Genomic DNA, 20,228 nt, shown 5'->3' on the forward strand with positions numbered 1-20,228 from the left:
GGACAAGGATTCAATAACTAACACAAGAGTATCTTTCCAAATTGGTTGGTACGCACACACACACTAATTATGTCCCATTTACAAATAAAGATTTATGAATGTCTGCACTGTGTTACTGAGGACAGAGTTCCATGAAAATACGGCATAGGTTGTGTGTGCTTGTGTAAGTAGGGGTGATTATCTGGGATGGGGAAATCGAAGATTTCATTTTTTGACAGTGTTTGGATTTAAATGGTTTCTTTTTTGCTCACATCTCCACATTTGGAAAATACATGCTCACATGGAACTCAGTTCCAGTTCTTCACAGTGTCAACCACATAACTTTACAACGGAATAATCCATTCTGCACTACTACCATCATTCATGCTGCCTGTTGCTGTTTTATATCTTTACTTTTATTCTTATGTATATTTTTTCTACCTTAGTTAGCTTACCTTATTTTATTTGTCTTGTTAGACACAGCTAATGATATTATATACTGTCTATTTTATAGTTACTCAGTATCTATATATGGGTAACAACCCGGGACCTGAGTGCATAATTTCGTTCCAGCTCATACTTCTGTATTGTTGTGAATAACAAATAAAAATCCTTGAAATCCTTGAATAGCAGGCCACTACTAGATATGCGTCAGTATTAAGGACATCCACATATCAGCAGTCAGACTCACAGCCTCTACCCTCTGTATGATAGCTTTGCTCTGGATCTTCCCCTCCTCGTATCTCTGGAGTATGCTGGGTTCAAGCAATGCCACAAACTCTTTGAAGCCACAGTCTTCCATGATGGGAAAAGACTTTTGCTACCATATTATGTCATATATTATAAGCAATTGTTAGAATTATTTTTTGATTTTTGTCTAGACGTGTGATAATCAGTTGAGATTTTCTAGATTCTATTTAGAAGTTTGAATATTAACGTAATTAACATTCATATAATGAAATAAAAAATGAGATCCTTGATAATGGGAGGGTTAAAAGCAGCAGCCCTGTTTAAGTTTACTTGTGTATAGGGTTGATACATGTTGAGAAAGTAGCAATCAACTGACTAGGAGAGTGCAGGGAGGAAACAGTGATTCTGAGAGACAAAATAGAGAACAATGAGGAGCTGTTCTGAAGTGATAAATGTTGCAAAGGAGAGAGCTGCAAGGGTCAGGCAGAGGAGGATGGGCGTAGAACAGAGCATGTGAGGCCTATGTCGGGGAGGAACAGGTGGGAAGGACTTTCTCTTCTTTTTAGGGCTCTGTCCCAGGGGATTGGAAGACCTGAGTGGCCAAGGGTCGGGAGCGACCCGTCCATCAACGATGGGAGAGTTAAGTCTAAACCTCAGCTTCTCACCACCTGTAGCCAACCAATCATATTCATTTTGTTGAAATGGTGGTGTGAAACAACTGAAAATCATCCTTTTCTGGGATGTTGACCAAGGTTGACTGAACAGATGAGGTCCATGCGCATGGATTTCTATATTCCAAAACACATTTGAATAAATAGCTTAAATTGACAGCAAGAAGTCGTCATAGTGTTTTTTTTTTCCAGGGGAATTTACGAACACACTGACAGGGAAGGGGAAATTTCTTGGGGGGGGGGGGGGGGGGGGGGGGGTGTCCATAAGATCATAAAGTCCAACTATTACTAAAGTTATACACCTAACTATTTATAGTGATTAGTGTGATTTGTATTGACATCTGCATGTGAGCGATAGCTGACTGTCAAATCAGATGGATTCAGTACAATTACAAAACATTTTGACAATATTCATTGTTGCGTAACATAGAACTGACTGGAGGTGTAATGTTCTCATTAAATAAATACAAGTGAGCTGCAAAATAAGAGAAATTAAATAAAATGTGCTGGTCCAAATAAAGTGCATTTACTTAATTTGAACAGGCTGAATTTCCCAATTTCTGTTTTGAATCTTGAAACAACTCTCAATAAATGTTACAGATAATACATTTCAACAGTTCTTTACAATTGAACACTCCTCTGTTTCTTTCGCTTTCTCCTTGTCACTCCCCTTTTCCCCAAACTTGTTCACATATCGCTGTCTTTCTTTTTCTGTCGATAGTCTTTTCATGGATGTTTATTCTAATCACCCCCATCTAGCTCTCTTTTCGGGTCCATTAGCACAAAGAAATGCGCACACTCTGCATGAAAAGTATTATTTTATAAATTGTACCCACAATAATGCAGAGAGGCAACACAAGTGCATTAAACACGGAGTGTTACTTTTGTTCGGACTGGAGCCTGGGAGTGAAGTTACAGTAAAACTAACACGACACACAACTCAGCCTTGTCATATGACTTACTTATCAAGTTCGAGGGAAGGGCGTAAGTCTAGCTACGTCCAACTACCACAGTGTGCGGTATCTGCAGCTTTCCGTGTGTCACCGTGAGAGCACAGCCTTTGGGGCGTGGGCAGAGCAGAATAACAGCGAAAACAGAACTGAGGAAGCCATGTTTTGACCGACGACGGCAACAACTACAGACTTATAGCCGAGGTAACTATTTACTTTTACTTAAGTTTATTCGATAAACTTTATTTAGGATTCATCTTGAATATTTTTCAACAATACTTTAGATTTATTTATTTCAGATTCGACTACTTTAAAATACTTAAAACATAAATGACGACTTTTGTATCTATCTATATATATATATATATATATATATATATATATATATATATATATATATATATATATATATATATATATATATAACTATAGCTTTATTGGATTTTATGCTGCTAAGAGTATTTATTTTACAATATTTTAGTTACAATATATTTCAATGTGTCACAGTTAAGGTGGTTGCGTTGAGGGAGGCTCCAGGAAATGCTGATCGCTTATTGCGCAGTCAATATTCTCCTGATGTGTCCGCACGTTACTGCGTCACTACGTCACTCTCATCTAACCTGAAATGTGAGACGCATTCAGGTGCGAAACGTGTATTTGGCAAAACATACCAAAGTACATGTGTTCAAAAACACGGCATATTGTCTCTTAAAATCTTGTATTAATTTTAAATAATCTTTAAAATGAAAAATAAACGAAACTTTTTTCAGGACTTTGTGGCAAGAGAAGAGAAACCAATTCTAATCTACATGCGGGACATCGCCTTCAGGCTGTTTCTAGTTATCAGAAATTGTTTTAATTAATAACATACACTGAAAGTGTATTTTATTTATTTTTTTTTTTTTTTTAATTTTTTTTAGAAATTGTTAATTATGTGTATTGTTTTTTGTTTTGTTTCATTTTGGTTATTTTAATACATTAAAAAATATTTTAAAGGCTTTTTATATTTGTTAATCTTCATCTTGCTGTCCAGAAGTCTTCAGAGTTTATGTTTTTTTTCTTTCATTTTTGTTCTCACAGTAGGTCTGTCCAAAGATATTATTATAGATTGTAATCACAGAAGATTAACTGCCTGGTGTGGATTAGCTATTTCAGATCTGTGGTTTTAAGAAAAGTTCCAAATTCTGGTCAGTTAAATATTATATAATGAAACTAAATATAAACATTAAATATCATGTTACATAAGCAGATAATATGTGACATATGATAAGTGTCCCCTGCTACTGGATCTGAACTGGGAATGTTGTGGTGGTATAACCATATTTTAACCATAACACACAAGGAGGCCCTGTAGTATTTATTCTATTTCTGTTAACATGTATCAGTATTGTTACTTTCTGGTAATGTTGTATGTTTCTTGCTTTTCATTTTTCTTTCTTTGCTTTTTCCTTTTCTTTCTCTTTCTAGATAACAATAAAAAAGAAAATGCTGCTTGAGTCAGGAAATTGCTGGTAAGAATCAATTTTCTCAATTCAGTAACCTCGGGATGTGAGTCAGTTCCATTGAGTGACGAGGCTTTGAGTCAGTCTGAAATATGTGGCACCACCCAAGTAAGGTGGAAGTGAGTGGGATTTTTATGTGCTGCTCAAAGCATGGAAATTTTTGAAAGTTTCCTTCTGTATTCTACTGTTATTTTTTTCCATATCACTAATTTTGACAAATCACTCATGAATCAGAGATTTCAAAGCAGAGAACAAACTAATTTTCACCATAAGACCAGCAAATACAATAGAAAATGCTTTATTGGGCAAGGAAAGCGAGAAACTTACAAACATGAGGATAACTAGAGACCATAAGGTTAAGCAATCTTGCAAGTAAACATGTGTGTTTACCGATATATTTGCAATGAGAAGCTTGGGACAGCTTTTAAAAGGCGTTCGGATAAGGAACACAAACATTGAACTCCATGAGCCGTTTGGACCTGGACCACTAAACCCCCTCCATACCACAAAGGCCTGTAAGGAGACAAGGAAAGAGGACCAGTCCACACAAGAGTCAGAATATTAATCACGCAGAGCAAGAAGAGACAAGCTGCAGCTGGATGTTAGAGCCCCAGAGCAAACAGTAACTCGGCCTCCTACAAGATAAATGCCTGCACAATCAGCAAAATGTTCTCTAACTTGAGTTTGTTATATATACACTTTCAAATTAATTGGCTCAATTAAAATGAGAAGTGTCATGCAGAGTGTGAAACTGTGAAGAATCAAAGAAGATGTTGCGCAATTCCTAGGTTCTTGGTTCTTCTGAGCACATACTGGACCCGGACTGCAAAACTACTCATACGGAGACATCATTCGCACCAGGTGGAGAAGAGACAAGAAGGAGCAGGATGAAACAAGTAATTGCAGATCACATACTTGTGTAATGCTTAATGGTTACCATCCAAGATGAGAGGATTGAACAAAGACCTGTTTCTGCCAGTACAGACCGAAGCCATGACCTAAACTGAGACCAAGTCCTGAGAAGAGGAAGAAATAAAGACCAAAGATGAGAGATGGTTTAGACCAAAGGAATGTGGTAAATGAAACTGAGTAGGAAAGAGGGCAGTTTGCATTCTTAAGCTCATGGCTGTTGAACATGCAAAGTGATGCTATGACTTTCAGAAAAGTTAAGGACAGCTTTCATGAGCAGGACAGACATAAAATGCAGTTACTTTGGCAGTGAGTTTTGTACATCGAGAATAACTGACGGATATCGGTAACTTAAGTGCTGGAATCAGTATACATTAGAACAGGTTACAAAGTAAAAGTCCCTTTTGTAAATCTAGCATTTATATTTTTCAGGTTGGCAGAGGTTGCGTCTGGTTGTCCACCTTCCAAAAGAAGAAAAGGTAGGCTATACAGAATCAGAATCATACACACACTTCTCTCCCACATTACAAAAACCAAGAATGTATGTTTATATATTTTTCATGTTCTTCAGACTCCTCACATCCACCCAATGGTCACCGGCAGGTGTCAGAGCTTGTCCTCACACACAGAGGTGATGAGATCCGCTTAAAGAAACCAGCTGGCGCCACAATGATAATAGGCCCCCTAGAGGACACCGTTTACAGAGGGGGCCAGCGTGAGGTGTATGGGTGGGGGCATTTCTTCCTTCCTGAGTCAGTAAACATGACAGTTGTAGGTGTAGTGAAGGGCATCTCATGCCCTGGTGACCAGGTAGTTGTTATGACATGTGAGAACAACAAGGTGTACGCGTATGATGGAGAGGAGCTGCATCCTGTGGCTTCAGACCTGAAGTGTTTACTTGATGAGGGGATGAATTATCCAGCATCAAAGTCCTATTACAAGGGGGAGGCCTTCAAAGATATGGTGAGTATAATCACAGGGAATTAGTAGAGTTTTGTGACTGGTGTCTTAAATGATCTCTGACACTTAACCATTGATATCATTTTTGTGTATAGACCAAAGACGACTGGGCAGCTGTGAGGAATAGCGATGTAGGGAAGAGGTTGGACCAAGAGCATAATAAGCTAGTGACAGCAAATAAGTCCAGATTCCTGGAGAATCTCAGAATCAGCAGAAGCAACAGAGGTATGTATATTTATTTATGTTGCAGGATTAAAGTTAAGGTTCTAACCTTTTGTCCTTTTTCATATTTAAAACATTGAAGCTTTGCAAAGGTGTGGTTGTATGTATGTCATGTAGCCTGCTGAATAACTGCAAAATAGTAATCTTTGTCTTTCTCTGTTCTAGGGTTGGTCAGCTGACAACAGCCATTCCAGTGACTCATACCTCTGTATGTGGATTCAAGTTTTGCATAATGTGGGACTTTGTCAAAGACTGTTGCAGTGTTGAGATCTGACTGACTGAGCTTCAGTTCTTTGTGGAGGGCATCTGGTGCCTGCGTTCAGAGGCCCACGCCTACAAAGCAGCTTTTACGTGTACTGGGAGGATAGTGCAATTGTGTTGTTGAATATACATTTTGCATGTGTAATAAAATAAAGTCTTATACGTTGCTATAAGTCTCCGTATTGTTTGTGCAGTGTGTTTGTGTTTTGACTTGAATTAAGTGGCCTGAAATCAAAACAAAGTCTCATAGATCGCTTTCAAGGCAGCCATATTGAATGGAAAGCACAAGTATAATCTAAGGTGTGTCCCGGACCGATTCCAGCAAGTGTTCCAATAAAACATGGCTGTGAACCAACATATACAATGTAACCTCCCTGAAGTGAACGCAGACATTATACCTGTTCTGCTATGACATGTCAGAACATCTGTCTTCACCATCACCCTCTGCTCTGACTGAGAAAACCACATCAAAAGTGCATTAGTGTATGGCTTCACTAGAGTAATGAAGAAGGACTTGTTTTTCTCTCTGTCTCTAACATCCACAAACTGGATGGTTTAGATAACAACACGTCATGGAAATAAAAAAGTTTGAAGCCAGAGGAGGGACTTATTTGACTGTGTCAGTTTCGTTTCTTCTGAACACATTTCATGTACACAGAAACAGAACTGTTCATGAAAACGAAACAATGAACACAAAACGTCCACAAAAGTAAAACAGGGTTATAAACACTGAACTTAGTGTATAGAAGGGTCTACAAGATACATTCTACATGGAAATGTATCAGCTATACACCCACAGCTACACATCTGTTTTTTTATACTGTTCATTTAATCTGGTTTCTGTCGTTTGAGATGAATCTTTATTACATTTTGCCTATTTAAATACAACTGCTTTTTCAGCTGCATAGGGTAACCTCCTAAACCCCTAACAACAACTAAAATAATCATGTTTAGGTCCATCCTAGAGTTTTACAGCTCATAACTGGGTGTGTGAAGTCAAGTTTCCTCTGCCGGCTATTGCACAATTCCACACTTGGGCATTTCCTGATTGGTTTGATGCAGCGTAAACCAGTTGCCGTGTAACACATCTCTACATATTTTATTTATTTATTAATTTTTACGGGTGAATATTTTATTTGATCACTAATACTGAAACGATTGATCATGCTCTGGGCTTAAACTACAGCGGGTCATCTCTTGGACACAGAAAAACTACAAGGAGTTTGAATCAAGAGGAGTCAGTTTCATTTTTTCAGAAGTTACGATGGTGAGTGTCTGCTTTCAAGTGGAGTCATTTAGTTTTGATTCTATATTTACAGTATTTTGTAGAGACTACATATAACACCATGAACTATTACATTACTAATTTAATTTCTGTTTTGTGTATGTGTTCAATTTCAGCCACCTGTTACCAGGAAAGCAAAGTGAGTTACTTGAACAACAGAGACACAAGTTTATGACTACATTGTGCTCTTTTAATCACTGATGCTTATTATTTTAGAAAAGAGTTTCTAAAAGAAGAAGAGTTTGAGATATTCAGAAGGAATGCTTCTATGCTTATCGAAAAAATGGTGGAACTGAGTTGCCAAACTCCAAAAGATAGTACTGTGTTAGTGGATGAGGTATGTGGACATAATATATGCATTGTCAATACATTTTAAACACATTTATCATTTGCAACACAAGAAATTTCTGCCTCTACATGGTTACAGGCTCTTCACAGTATCTTCTTTTTGGGAGGAATAAACAATCCACCGTGCCCCCCAGAAGTTATCATCACAGATATGGAAATTTTAAATTCACTGAAGGAATCCTATCCAAAGCCTTTTGAACTCTATTCCATTCAACTACCCAAGCGACATCCATTTTCATGTGTTCTCGATATGGTGAGACTCTTCTTGTAGAATAAAACAAAATTTTGCTGTTTATACATAAATGCATTTTATGAACACAGAGCTCAATTCAGTAAATATTGCATCATTTGTGATGATATTTGTAATTGTTGCAGATTGTCCAGGTGACTGGTCGAGAGAAAGAAAACGGCATCAAAGAGAAACTCAAAGAGCTCATCCGTCAGCTGAAGCAAGATGCTAGATCAAAGATCTTGTACTCCTTCACCATCTGTGTGTCTTACATCGACATCCCAGATCCAGTCAAGTACTACGGTGTCTCCATGTCCACTACTGGTCGTACTGCTGGGAAAATAATGGTTGGTGCCTCCTGTCTAAGTGCTTGGGATGATGATGTAGCCGGAGCAGTGATGACCTACAATCCAGATAAGTCCAAAAAGAAATACTTTGATGGAACCATTATACTACCTGACTCTGTCAGGTGTGAGTCATTTAAACTTGATAGTGGAGAAAAAATGAATCCTTGCAGATCATGTGGAAATCTGTTTGGTTTGCAAACAGATGAAAACACAGATGAATGGCCCTATGGCAACTGTGCAGAAGCTGAAAGTGTGAGTGAGCTGCTGAAAAGTGAGCATCAAGTCAAAGAACAAGTACGAGCACGACATAGATCAGATGAAAACAGGCAGAAGGCTAGAAATGCTGTTTTGAAACAACTCAAGAGTGAACTGGAAAACACTGATTTTAAATGGGACAACAATTTCTACACTCCACAAAGGATCACATATTAAAAGTGGATGTAGTTATTGGATATAAAAAAAATCATTTGTATAGTTAATGTTTCACAATGCTTCCAGGTTGTGAAATATTTATTTATTTATAGGGCTATAGGCTTTGATTGGAACAATTAGCTCAATTAGCTGCGTTTCCATTACAGTTTTTCGCAAAAAAAGGTGAAAGGTGTTTTACGAATGAGCTGTAACTCTCATAACAGTAATATGCCTGACATGCATCATCTCGAAAAAAGTGTTTCCATTGCACTTTTGCAATACACTGTTATATCAGAAAGACCACCTCATGAAAGCATAAAGGTGTTTTAGCGATATTTGAGAGTTTTTTTTTGAAATATAGGAGTTTCCATTAGTTTTTTATTGTGATATTTAGGTATTTCATTAATGGACACACAGCAATTATTGTAATGAAATTCTTGATTGCTATCTAGAATTCTGGCAATCTGGGAAAAAAATGGTTACATATAACAAAAGCATATTTTTGCAACCTCAGTGGGAACTCAGTCAGACAACATTGAAGCATTTACATTTTGAAAGAAATAAAAGGCTATCATATTTGGATAATTTGCAACCAGACTGAAATCACCATTATGAGGTCAACATCTTTCCGTGGAACAAGGCTTGTTGCGTATAATTTCAAAGGAGAAGAAGGATCACAAAGACATATGTCAAAATGACAAAATCACAGTCCAGTCAGAAAAAACTGACTCATGTGACCACTTCAACTGAAAAAGGCAGTCGTTATTGGGAAAGAAGCAGGGTACACTCTGGACAGGTCGCCAGTCCATCAGAGGGATATCACAACGAATGCTCCCATGCACGCTGACGACCAACCCTGCCACCAGCAAAATGGGAACAAAGCTGAAGTCACTGTGAAGTTGAAAATGTGCCACTTCACCTTTGGAAAGAAAAAAAGAGTCCATCAGAAGAATCTAGCAATAAGATGTATTCTAAAGATGTGGGCAGTACTCTACTGTACACTGCTTGGCACTCGAGGGCCAATGAAGACAAATTTCCTGGAGCAACAGAGCAAGTTTCTGAAAATGGATAAAAACCAATGGATGATAAAAATCGATGTGAACAGTAGAGTTGCTCATGTATATGTATGTATAAATATGCTGTTATCAATAAAGCTGTGGAAAAAAGAATGTGTTCTGTTATTTCTCTGGCAGACATGACACTCCATCCGTGGACTGATTTACTTTACACATTTCACAAAAAGGAAAAAGGGAAACAGACAAACTGACAAGGGACAAAGGACAAAGGGCTGACGACTTAATGCAAGAGATTCCAAAATAGAACAACCCAATCACAAAAGAAAACCAAAAACCAACCAAGTAACTGGGACCAAAAGAGTCAAGAGTTCTTGCAGACCCTGAAACTTCAGAACTGAAGGTGCCAGGCTCGGGATTTTGCCAACAAGAATGGCTGCTCAGGGTGGCTGAGACCATCTGGAGGCTGAGCAGTCAACAGGCTGAGCAGTCAACAGGATTTGCTGAAGGCATCAGCCCAGAGGTGAAGGTGGAACCCTTCTGAAGGTTGGGTGTTCAACAGTGAAGATTTTCTTCAGGTTGATGTCAAAGGCCCTCCACAACCCTGGCAGAAGGCAGGTGGAAATGACAAAGATCCTCTGGTTGTTAACCAGAAGCTCGTGAAGTTGATCAACCAAGAAGCAGCTCCTATTATGGCATCATCAGGCAGTGGCAGCCCAAGCTATGGCACCCATAAACCATGGAAGGTATGGGCCTGATGTTCACAGAACTACAAGGAGAAACTTGAGCATAGATGCTTTCATATGCCACATTGAAATGTCTCTCTCATGTCTCTTTCTCTATCTATGTGCCCCATCTCCCTCTTGCCTTTCTACAAGACTTCCAGTAGCATGAAGCTGTGTGTTTCTGATCTGCAGTCCTGGACCCACTCAACATATCCAGTGTTCATTCCCACAGAACAGTTACACATCCTTTTCCAATCAATTCATAATATTTGTTCTTATGTTCATACATTTTGAAAGACTGCTCATCTGTAACATAAACAACTATCATTGTGGATGTAGTTTTCTCTCTGTATACGGCCAACTCAGGAGGTGCCTTGGGAACAGGACAAGTTCCGCGATGTGCTGGGAAGCAAGATCTTCATCAACTGAATAACTTAACTAACGCTGTCCTGAGTAGCAAGATTCCTCAACGAAGCTGGGCAGCAGTACGTACGTGACGTTGGATAAGAGGAACACTGTGGAAATGACAATGGGAGATGGGTATCTGTGATGTTCTATGTGGCTTTGCGCTATCTGACCAGGCTGCCAGGTTGAGGAACATCTGGCTGATTACTCACCAGCTTAAGGCAAGCCAGCACGGGAGCTGACTGGAGGTTCAAATTCAGAGGTCTAGCAGGCCCTATGATAAACTCAGCATAGAGTCCACAAGAAACACAAAGGATGTTCAGCAAATTCCTCTTAATATTGGTAATGTCTTTCAAATATCCAATCAGCCGAGAAATAAGAAAATATTTTTTTCATTATGTTTCCTACTTTCAGCTTGCGCTCAGTGTCTGTAATGTTCTCAGGGATTCACTTACCTTTTTAGAGAGAATAAGTAACAAAAAAGAATGACAGTCATGCTTGCATATTCCACTATAGTAATTAACATGTCTCTCTCTGTGTTTCTTTCTCTTTCCCCCTTACCCCATCTACCCCTTGCTTTTCTCTGAATGTCCCTGGCCTGGAGCTGCGTGTTTCTGATCTGCGGTCCTGGCCCCACCAACCCCACCCCAGTGTTCCTGTCAGTTACTTTATTTATTTATTTATTTATCTATTTATTTATTTATTTATTTTACAGATATATATATGTGTGTGTGTGTGTGTGTGTGTGTGTGTGTGTGTGTGTGTGTGTGTAACACTTATATGTAATGTAAAAGACCATCACTGCTGACATAGTTGTCTAATATTTCAATCACAGATGCTAAGTATATGTTTTACCCAGAGGATTTGTAAATGTATCTCCTTGTTTCTCATTCTTTCTTCTTCTCCTTTCCTTCTTTCTCTTCTATCCCATCCTTTTTTTCTGTCTTTACCTGGCTGGCCTCAGGCAGATGGGTCCCTCCATATGAGCCGGGTTCTGCTCAAGGTTTCTTCCTGTTCAAAGGGAGTTTTTCCTTGCCACCGTCGCCTTAGTGCTTGCTCTGGAGGTTTCAGGCTCAGTGTTGTGTAGAATACGTTAAAAACAATTTGTCATTGTATCTAAAAAATAAAAATAATACAAAATATATTGATTTCGAGTTCATGTTTCAACCCTGCATACAGTGTTCAACAAAACTGAATATAGTATAATAAAATAAAGTTTTAGAGTAATACTGTAATTCATTTACATTTTAGACAATTATTACGTGCCAAGCTTGGATTACCTGCGTCACTGTAAAACTTCATGCACCATCAGTCCGCTCTTCCGTGCTCACTGATATGTGCACGGATAATGCAGCACTACGTTTCACTAAGACCTACAACAGGCTCATTTCTAAGGATTTTGACATGATGATGGTTTTGTGCCATCATCCTGGTGATAGGAAGGTGACATGATGTATCATGTCATAAGGACTCTTTAGAGTGTGTTGCATATAAAGCAGAATAAAGACAGCAAATATTATGACTTTATGCTCATAACATTATCACAGATCATGCTCCTCTCTCAGTCCTCCTCTCTTTCTCTGTCAATGGGATACGTTTAAAAAAACCTCCAGAGGATTTATTATTAGGTATTCCACTGCCAAAAAGAAAAAAAATGAAGAAGAATTATTTCAGAGCATAAGAGGTTTGAGTCCCCTCGTGATTTAATAAAAATAAGTAAATAAATAAGTTAAAAATAAAATGTTCATTCTTAAAGCAGAATTACAGACAATTTTACATTTTGCATTATTCAGATCATGCAGGAAACATTTTGAATCTGACGATAAAACAGGCAAGAAGCTTTCATTAAGACTTAAACAACTTGAAAATCATCAGCCAATAGCATTTATATGTGACAATACTGGATCAACAGTTTATGAGTAAACTAAAATTAATGATGCATTTAGAGAATTTTATTTTAACCTGATCAGTCTGAAGACTGAGAGTGAATGACATGGATATATTTTTCAAGGATCTGTCTTTACCAGCATCAAAGCAGGATGGAGAATGTTTGGAAGCACCAGTTTGTGATTCTGAGATAATGTTAAAGGTCGTCTTATGTCTAATAATATGAATCATGTCTTGACGAAGAATAGAATGGACTTATTTTCTAAGTTTGGTTTTGGTCCTGTCGTCATCTGTTGGGTAAAGGCACTTTAGAACAAACGTACTGCAGCAGTTAAAACTAATGGTACTGTATCTAAACCTTTTCACCTCATGTGGTCGACTCGACAGGGCTGCCCTGTTTCACCGTATCTCTTTATTCTTGCCCTTGAACTCAGAGCAGAGGAAAACAATGTCTGCTATTCAAGTTGAAGGGTATGATTTTAAATTCAATTCAATTTGTATGCAAATGATGTACTGCTCACACTATTCAGACCTCAGTCAGTTCCACAAGTGATGAAGTTGATAAATGCATTTGGAGCCATTCCTTTAAACCATGTTACATATTCCTCACATCTTGGTTCTGCCTGTGAAGAAGGGTGGGTGTTGAAGTGAGGACCCAGGGGCAGGACAATAAGAATGAGGCAGGGAATCCAGGGAAAAGTTTTTATTTTATTTATTTTTTTTTAATAATTAACAAAAAGGGTAAGGTAGGTAAGTACAAAATACAAAAATCGAAAGAACCATGGGCTTGGCACGGCGCAAAAATTATGGAGACAAGGAATGTGGCATGGATACTAACATTAACGACATGACGAGGAATGAAGGGAAGGCAGGGCTTTATATACACACAGGCTCAGGGATGAGAAGACACAGGTGAAACTCATGAGGGCAATCTAACCAGGAGAAACCAATGAGCAATCAACACACACGAGGAAACACAACTGACAGGAAATCCAGAACTTAACCAAATAAAACAGGAAACACAACATGACACAGGCAAACATGACAGAAACACAAGGCAAGACAGGCAGGAAGCTAAGAAACATGACAAAATAAAACAGGAAACTCCAAAACATGATCACAAAATAAAAGATAGACACAGAACCTCGACACTGCCCCATTCAAATGGAAACCACAGGGTATGAAATACCAAAACATCCAAACTCCTATAGCTTATTTAAACAGACCTCCCCTTCTTAAGGATATTAGAGAGGATGTTAAGATATTTACAGTTCTTTCCATCTCATTATGGGGGAGAGTGAAAGTGATTAAAATGAACATTTTAGTGAGATTAGATTAGATTTCCTACATAAGAAAACCAAGAATTAGTTATAAAAGATTAAATAGGATCTAGAAGAAGGGGAGGATTGGGAGTACTGGATGTTTATTCATACTGTTTGGCTTTTAAAGCCAGATTCCCCTTATTATGGGCCTATACCCAGGTAGCTGGAAATGGTAATAAGATTAATTAATTTTTAAGATTAATAATTAAGATTTTTAATTATGTAAAAATGTGTAATTAAGTAAAAATGTGTCATGAAAAGCTTTTTGGCTTCATCCCAGAATCAATTCTACAATGGATAACCCTTTAATAATGTTTCCTGTGAGGTAGCTAAGTCAGTGCACAAACGTTTGAAGGATCCTCTCTACCGTCCTGTCCTATTTGGAACAACATCTTATTAAATGCTGGGGGGAGAACTCTAACAAAAAAACACATGACACACACACAACAAACAAAAAACAAAAAACACTCTTCAGACAATTTGTCATCCACTAAACAACAATGGGAGAGGGATTTTGGTTTATCTATGACCACAACACGGTGGGAGCCATTTTAAAGAACACCACAGCCCTGTACAAATGTTAGATACAAAATTTTATAAGTCAAAGTCGTACAGAGAGCACATATCACACCATGCAGGTTTGTGTTGTCATGGATGTGGAGAGGCAGATCTCCACAAGATCTGATATCTTGATGTGTTTTTTTTTTTAAGTTAAACATCAGCTTCGCCTTACTTATGTTGTGTAACATTAGTCTGTTTTTTCAGTTTCAAACATCAAGTTTTATTTTAATATAAAGAAGTTACAGCTGATCCTGTCAGAACCATTTTGAACCAATCTGATCTTGATTCCAAACTTGATTCCACTAAATTCTTGGTGTGATGGTGTGGTGTGATTTAAAGACATTTAAAATCTAAAAATGAATCCTGTGACTGAAAATGTTATAGACAATTATTCAAAATAAAGTGTAACATATTATGTACATTACAAAAAATAAATAAATACATAAATAAAATAAAGTAAAATAAATAAATCGTGTGTCCCAGGTGAATTTATTTGACTACTGGCTCCCCTAGAGGGCAGCACCATGCTACCATTCTTTTCAGGTTGGACTCTTTGACACCAGTGACAGGAATTGTGCTGTGGTTGACAGAACCATTTTACATTTTCTAAAAGTTGTTCAGCGATTATAGTGCAAAAAGACAAGCAAAAATTACAAAACTAATTTACCCTGAAACAGAATAAAACTGCATCGCAGGTTTATATATGGCAGATCGTTTTAAGAAGGAGTCAGGAGAAAAACTAATAGAACAACCTACATAATCATTAATCATTAATTGTGAGCCTGTCTGTACTTGTGTGTTGATTTTTGTGCTTTCAAGTAGGTCATTTCTCAATCAGACGTCCTGTGAACCAAACAAAATGCCAATCCTCAGGAAGGCTTTAACGTCTGGTGAGTGATGGGAAATGCGATTTATTTTCTGCTGCCACGTCACAGACGCTTTGTCTGGCTTTTCCTGTTGCCCTCTCTCCAATAACATGTTTGTCTTCAGGTCTATATTTGTGTGGCCCACTGCTACCGGTGGGGGAAATCCTGTCTGACCTCTCAGCCTGCTGATGAAAACGCTGGTGCTTGATGACGTCCAGGAGACGGAATGTGAATTTTTCTTTAAACCTTAGGTAATACCTGGCTCTAATCTTTGTTTAAATGCACAATCCTCAGTGGTTTCCAGAAACATAAGGACCCGGAAGCAAAAGCCCCTTTCCGACAATTCTACGACTATATCTCACTTATGTGCACAAACACACACAGATGGTTGCAGTTAAACTGTAATATTTTGAGTGCAGTTTCATCCATCTGTGTTTTAATGTCTGGAAAATGTGAGTCATGCTCATTTGACAAATCCTATTTGACCTGAAGTCAGCTTTGTTTAATCACCGTGTGATGCATCATAGTGTGTTTGTAAGTGAAATAATTCACACACATCATCATCACTGTACAGATAAGGTTGCAATAAAGCCTGATTTATGAGGTTAATTCACTAGCCTTCGATTGAGCCTTTCATTTGATGTCAAATGTGTGGAGAGAGGATAAGTGGAATCATGTGAAAATGCACCCATTTGCCAGTTTATTACCCCAAGATAAGTTGCACACAGCATTCCTGCAATCAGTCCAACTTTCTTAAAAGCTACAGTTTTTTAAGTGACCGGAACCTCGATCTCTCCAGGACTGAGTCCACTGCCTCTGAAGCTACAGACCTGAGCTGACTTCCTGTTCCCTCAGCACCTCTGCGATTCTGTGGAGACTGAGTAGTGTGCTACTGCGTGCACTTTCGTAGCACTAATGCTAAGCTCTTCTTGGTATGTACCAGTTCTATTTGCAACCCAGTCAACAGCATGTATGTTAGGGTGGAAACGCTGCAGAGGAGAAGCTGAAGACTTTTTGTGTGTGTGAGTAAAATAGTTGCATATTAACTTATTTGTTGCTCTTGGGACATGCTGAAACAGGCCACTGCTTGATATACATTTCCAATGCGGTCATAACAATAGCTTTTGTGAATGAATATTTGTCCTTGATATTTGTGTGTGTGTGTGTGTCGCGTTTTTGAGTCTGTCTGTAGCCACTGATCCAGTCTGGAAGGCAGCCACAGGTCAGTGCAGCAGTGGGTTTGAGGAACCACCTCACCATCACTTCCAATCATGCTGTTCAGTATGGTTAGCTCTGAATAGGTGACTCAGCAAGCGCCTAAGGGACATTTTCATGTCACTGCTCTGCAACAAAGGCAGGAAAGCAACACAGTGCTCGCTGGCGTGTGCTGAAAAAAGCCGGGGCTTCCCCGCCAATCAGGTGTTCAGTCTCTAATGAGAGTGTGTTTTTTAATCCACTGTGATTGTGTACCTTACCCTGACGTATGTGGATTTTGGCAACACAGAGGCGCTCATTGAGTTTTTGTTTCCTTTTTTTATGCATCATGGTTGCTCAGCCTTGATCTATTCGTATTGAAGCGATAAACAGAAATAAAGAGAACAACGAGACGTTGACCGCAGAACAAAGTGGGAAGACTCCATTTCAGCTCATAAAACCTGACATGGAGTCTTTTTTAAAGTGTTTCCATTGGAAAATGCTGCAAATTCACTAGCATCAGGGGAGGTCTTATATAACAGGCCATGTACAGAGCAAATGGGCCCCAGCCTTAGTGAAGCTGTCATCTGCTTGAGTAGTAAAACAATGGGAGCGAAGGGTGAGAGATAACAGAGCACTGCCCCTGCTGTGATAATAACACTGTGGAACGGCTATATTTAGAAGCTCACTTTGACAAAATCGTCTGTGTGTGTGTGTGTTACTCATATTGTGGGGACAATGATATGTTTACAGAGTCATATTGTGGGGGACCACGTAGCAGCTCACGAACACTTGGTTTAAGATTAGGGTGAGATTAGATGATAATGAGTGTCATTCTAATGTCCTCTGAAGTGACAGAAACATGAATGTGTGTGTACGCGCAGGCTGCACTGGACAGAGCTCAGAGCGATGCAGCAGCACAGCCCCTCATAATTTAAACTTGCCAGTAGAATCGCTATCAGAATCACTAACAGTGTGCAGTTCCTCTTCCCCCGCTGCAATAGGGATGTGCGCTGTCAAATAAAAAGATAGGTGGGTAGTTTTATTTAACAGTGCGGGACTTAGTCTGTATGCTTGTCTCCTTTAAGACTGTCCCTGTAAACTATATAATATTATGTTTAACAATTCATGCCAAAGAGATGGGTACGGAGATTCGAGGTATGGCTGCATTCAGTGTCAGGCCTACAAGCGCACACAAACACTCTCTCTTGCAGTTTTAAATTTGACCTTTTCATAAAGGGACATTGTGGCCTTTCCCCTACATTCTCAGGCTGAAGCACACCACTCATTAAACCAGCAGCGGAGCTTGCTACCAAGACCTTTCTTCCAATAAAAACAGCTCTGGCCTGGGCAGCAGAATAATGACTTTTCACTAGCTTTTTACTCCGGTTTGAGGCCAGCTGATGCATTTACAGGAAGTGCAATAAGACCACTCTACTCTGCTCTCTCCTCTGCTCCAAACACTACTGAAAATCCCCCATGGTTGTTTTGTAAATATTTAAATATATATAAACCAAAACATCTCAGGAAACAATGTAATCATGTCATAGAGAAAAAAATTTCATTTGCAACTAAGATACTGTGACCAAGTAATTTCCCTCATGGACCATTGAAGTCTGCCAAGTCTAAGTATAATGAGTCAAAATCTGAAATAAAGATTGACAAAAGCCAGGAAATAAGTTATTATATTTAAAGGACCATTACACCAATAGCTCATCTGGGAGGTACCAGTTATTCCAACTGACACAAATGTAAACAAGTCTGGAAATTATTGCAGGACTAAACCTTATTCGCCCACACCCTTAATAATACAGTCTCAGTACACTATACAAGATGATGTTCATCAGGAGGTCTCATCATTAATTCATGTCAAATAGTAAGTATGCAGATTTGATGTATGGTGGCTTTGTTAAGTCACAGACACTTTCATCACTTTAAGATTTTAGAAGAAGAAGAAGAAGAAGAAGAAGAAGAAGAAGAAGAAGAAGAAGAAGAAGAAGTGTTGGCCTACATTGGCCACTGACTCCCCTGAGCCGCAATCACCGCTGCATGTATTTGTATTTGTTGTGGCCACAGCTGGCAGTGATGTAGTGTGTCCTGCTCCATCACCTCTAGACAGGGGAGTAGCAGGAAGCACGACTGTAAAAGTGATTGCAGTGACTCTAAACGTAAAAGTATAAAACATACTGTGCTTAACGTCTGCTGCTGTCCTTGAAAGTGTAGAGCAGGACCCCTTCCTTCTCGACTGCTTCCTTCAAGGATATAAATAAGGTTTCCTGAATTGGCGACGCTCACAATTTTGCACACAGTTTGAATGTGAATGCAAAATCCTTTGTGACTGCACCTTTTATAATACACAGACCTTTGTTGACCTTACAAAAGTCAGCCCAACTTGAACCTGAACAGAGGTCAGTAGAAAAAGTTGACTAAAATGACAAAAAAAAAAAAAAAAATCCATTTCAGGATTAATCAAAATATAATTATTAATCCACTGGTTACTATTCTGACTGGATTTAATCTGCAAAAATAAATATAGTTATATTATTTGCTGTGTATTTTAGGTTAATAATAAAAATCTCGGTAGTGCTGTGGTGTAGTAGCTGTAGTGCAGTTCAAATACATCCAAGTTACAGTGGATTTAAAGAAGAAAGTAGAAAGTAACATCAAAATTATACTTAAGTACAGTATTCGTGTAAATGTATGTTATATGTCTGCACAGGTAATCAGTCATCCAGGTTATAGTAATCCAAAAGGCATTTAAAAGAGCAACCAGACTTTTTGGGAAGTTGAGGTTTAAACAGGAAACTCTGTGGGTAAACCCATCAGAAACTTGCTTGACTTGTTTCTGTAAGAACCAGAATCTGGTGCAACTAATTTCCATTATCTGATGGGCGTTTGCCCACAGTTTCCTATTTAAACCTCAACTTAAAACCATCCCATTAGAAATAAAGAAGCTACTCGGATGAGTGGTGAAAGTCTACAAGTCCAACTGCCTTTTTAAATGCCTTGGATTATAATTGTGTCACACTCCATCCCTGATCATGTGCTCAGCTAAGTAACTACAATAAGCTAGCAAACATAGTTTCCCGCATGCACTGATTGAATTGTAGGTTGCTGTAAAGGTAAAACTGATATGAAGACTTCACTGTGATCTGCCTTTATCTCCTAACATTTGAGTGAAACAGGAAAATTGAAAACACCTGTTGGAAAATAAACTCTGAGGTGAATGACAAGGTTTAACAGGTAATGACAGGTTGTTTCTTCTATACCGCAACCAAGACCTTAATGTGTCTCACTCCTCGCAGGATCACCACTTTCCTTTGTCTCAGCACAACATGTTTTCTTGCCATTGACTAGGGCAGAGTGTTCCCTCCTCTGTTATTATTGGCTGGGAACCAGGCTTTCTGAAGCCATCATGAAGAGATAAGCCAATCAGAGCAGTCGGGTTAACTTCAGGGTTATCAGCGCTACTGTTTACCTAACCCTGTCCA

At 38.7% G+C, this 20,228-nt stretch overlaps 2 protein-coding genes across 9 annotated transcripts; both read left to right on the forward strand.

Moving 5' to 3' along the window:
• Positions 1–2,363: 2,363 nt before the first annotated feature.
• LOC125020447 lies at positions 2,364–6,317 on the forward strand. Of its 7 annotated transcripts, none has more exons than XM_047605782.1 (7): positions 2,364–2,494; positions 3,758–4,688; positions 4,772–4,867; positions 5,134–5,180; positions 5,273–5,664; positions 5,757–5,886; positions 6,049–6,317. In XM_047605782.1, exons 3-7 carry the CDS (start codon positions 4,863–4,865, stop codon positions 6,060–6,062), a joined length of 588 nt encoding a protein of 195 aa, XP_047461738.1. In that variant the 5' UTR covers positions 2,364–2,494; positions 3,758–4,688; positions 4,772–4,862; the 3' UTR covers positions 6,063–6,317. The 7 variants fall into 7 exon arrangements, with proteins under 7 accessions (XP_047461738.1, XP_047461739.1, XP_047461736.1 ...); XM_047605783.1 differs by having other exon boundaries at positions 4,777–4,867; XM_047605784.1 differs by lacking the exon at positions 2,364–2,494 and having other exon boundaries at positions 3,786–3,801; positions 4,581–4,688.
• Positions 6,318–7,193: 876 nt separating this feature from the next.
• On the forward strand, positions 7,194–12,049 carry LOC125020166. 2 transcript variants are annotated; one of them, XR_007114174.1, is made up of 6 exons: positions 7,194–7,411; positions 7,546–7,568; positions 7,646–7,766; positions 7,857–8,030; positions 8,153–11,565; positions 11,872–12,049. XR_007114174.1 is itself a non-coding variant. In XM_047605460.1 (5 exons), exons 1-5 carry the CDS (start codon positions 7,409–7,411, stop codon positions 8,783–8,785), a joined length of 954 nt encoding a protein of 317 aa, XP_047461416.1. In that variant the 5' UTR covers positions 7,194–7,408; the 3' UTR covers positions 8,786–12,049. The 2 variants fall into 2 exon arrangements, 1 of the variants encoding a protein (XP_047461416.1); XM_047605460.1 differs by having other exon boundaries at positions 8,153–12,049.
• Positions 12,050–20,228: the final 8,179 nt, after the last annotated feature.

Source organism: Mugil cephalus, chromosome 14, assembly GCF_022458985.1.
Source record: "Mugil cephalus isolate CIBA_MC_2020 chromosome 14, CIBA_Mcephalus_1.1, whole genome shotgun sequence".
Classification (NCBI taxonomy): domain Eukaryota; kingdom Metazoa; phylum Chordata; class Actinopteri; order Mugiliformes; family Mugilidae; genus Mugil; species Mugil cephalus.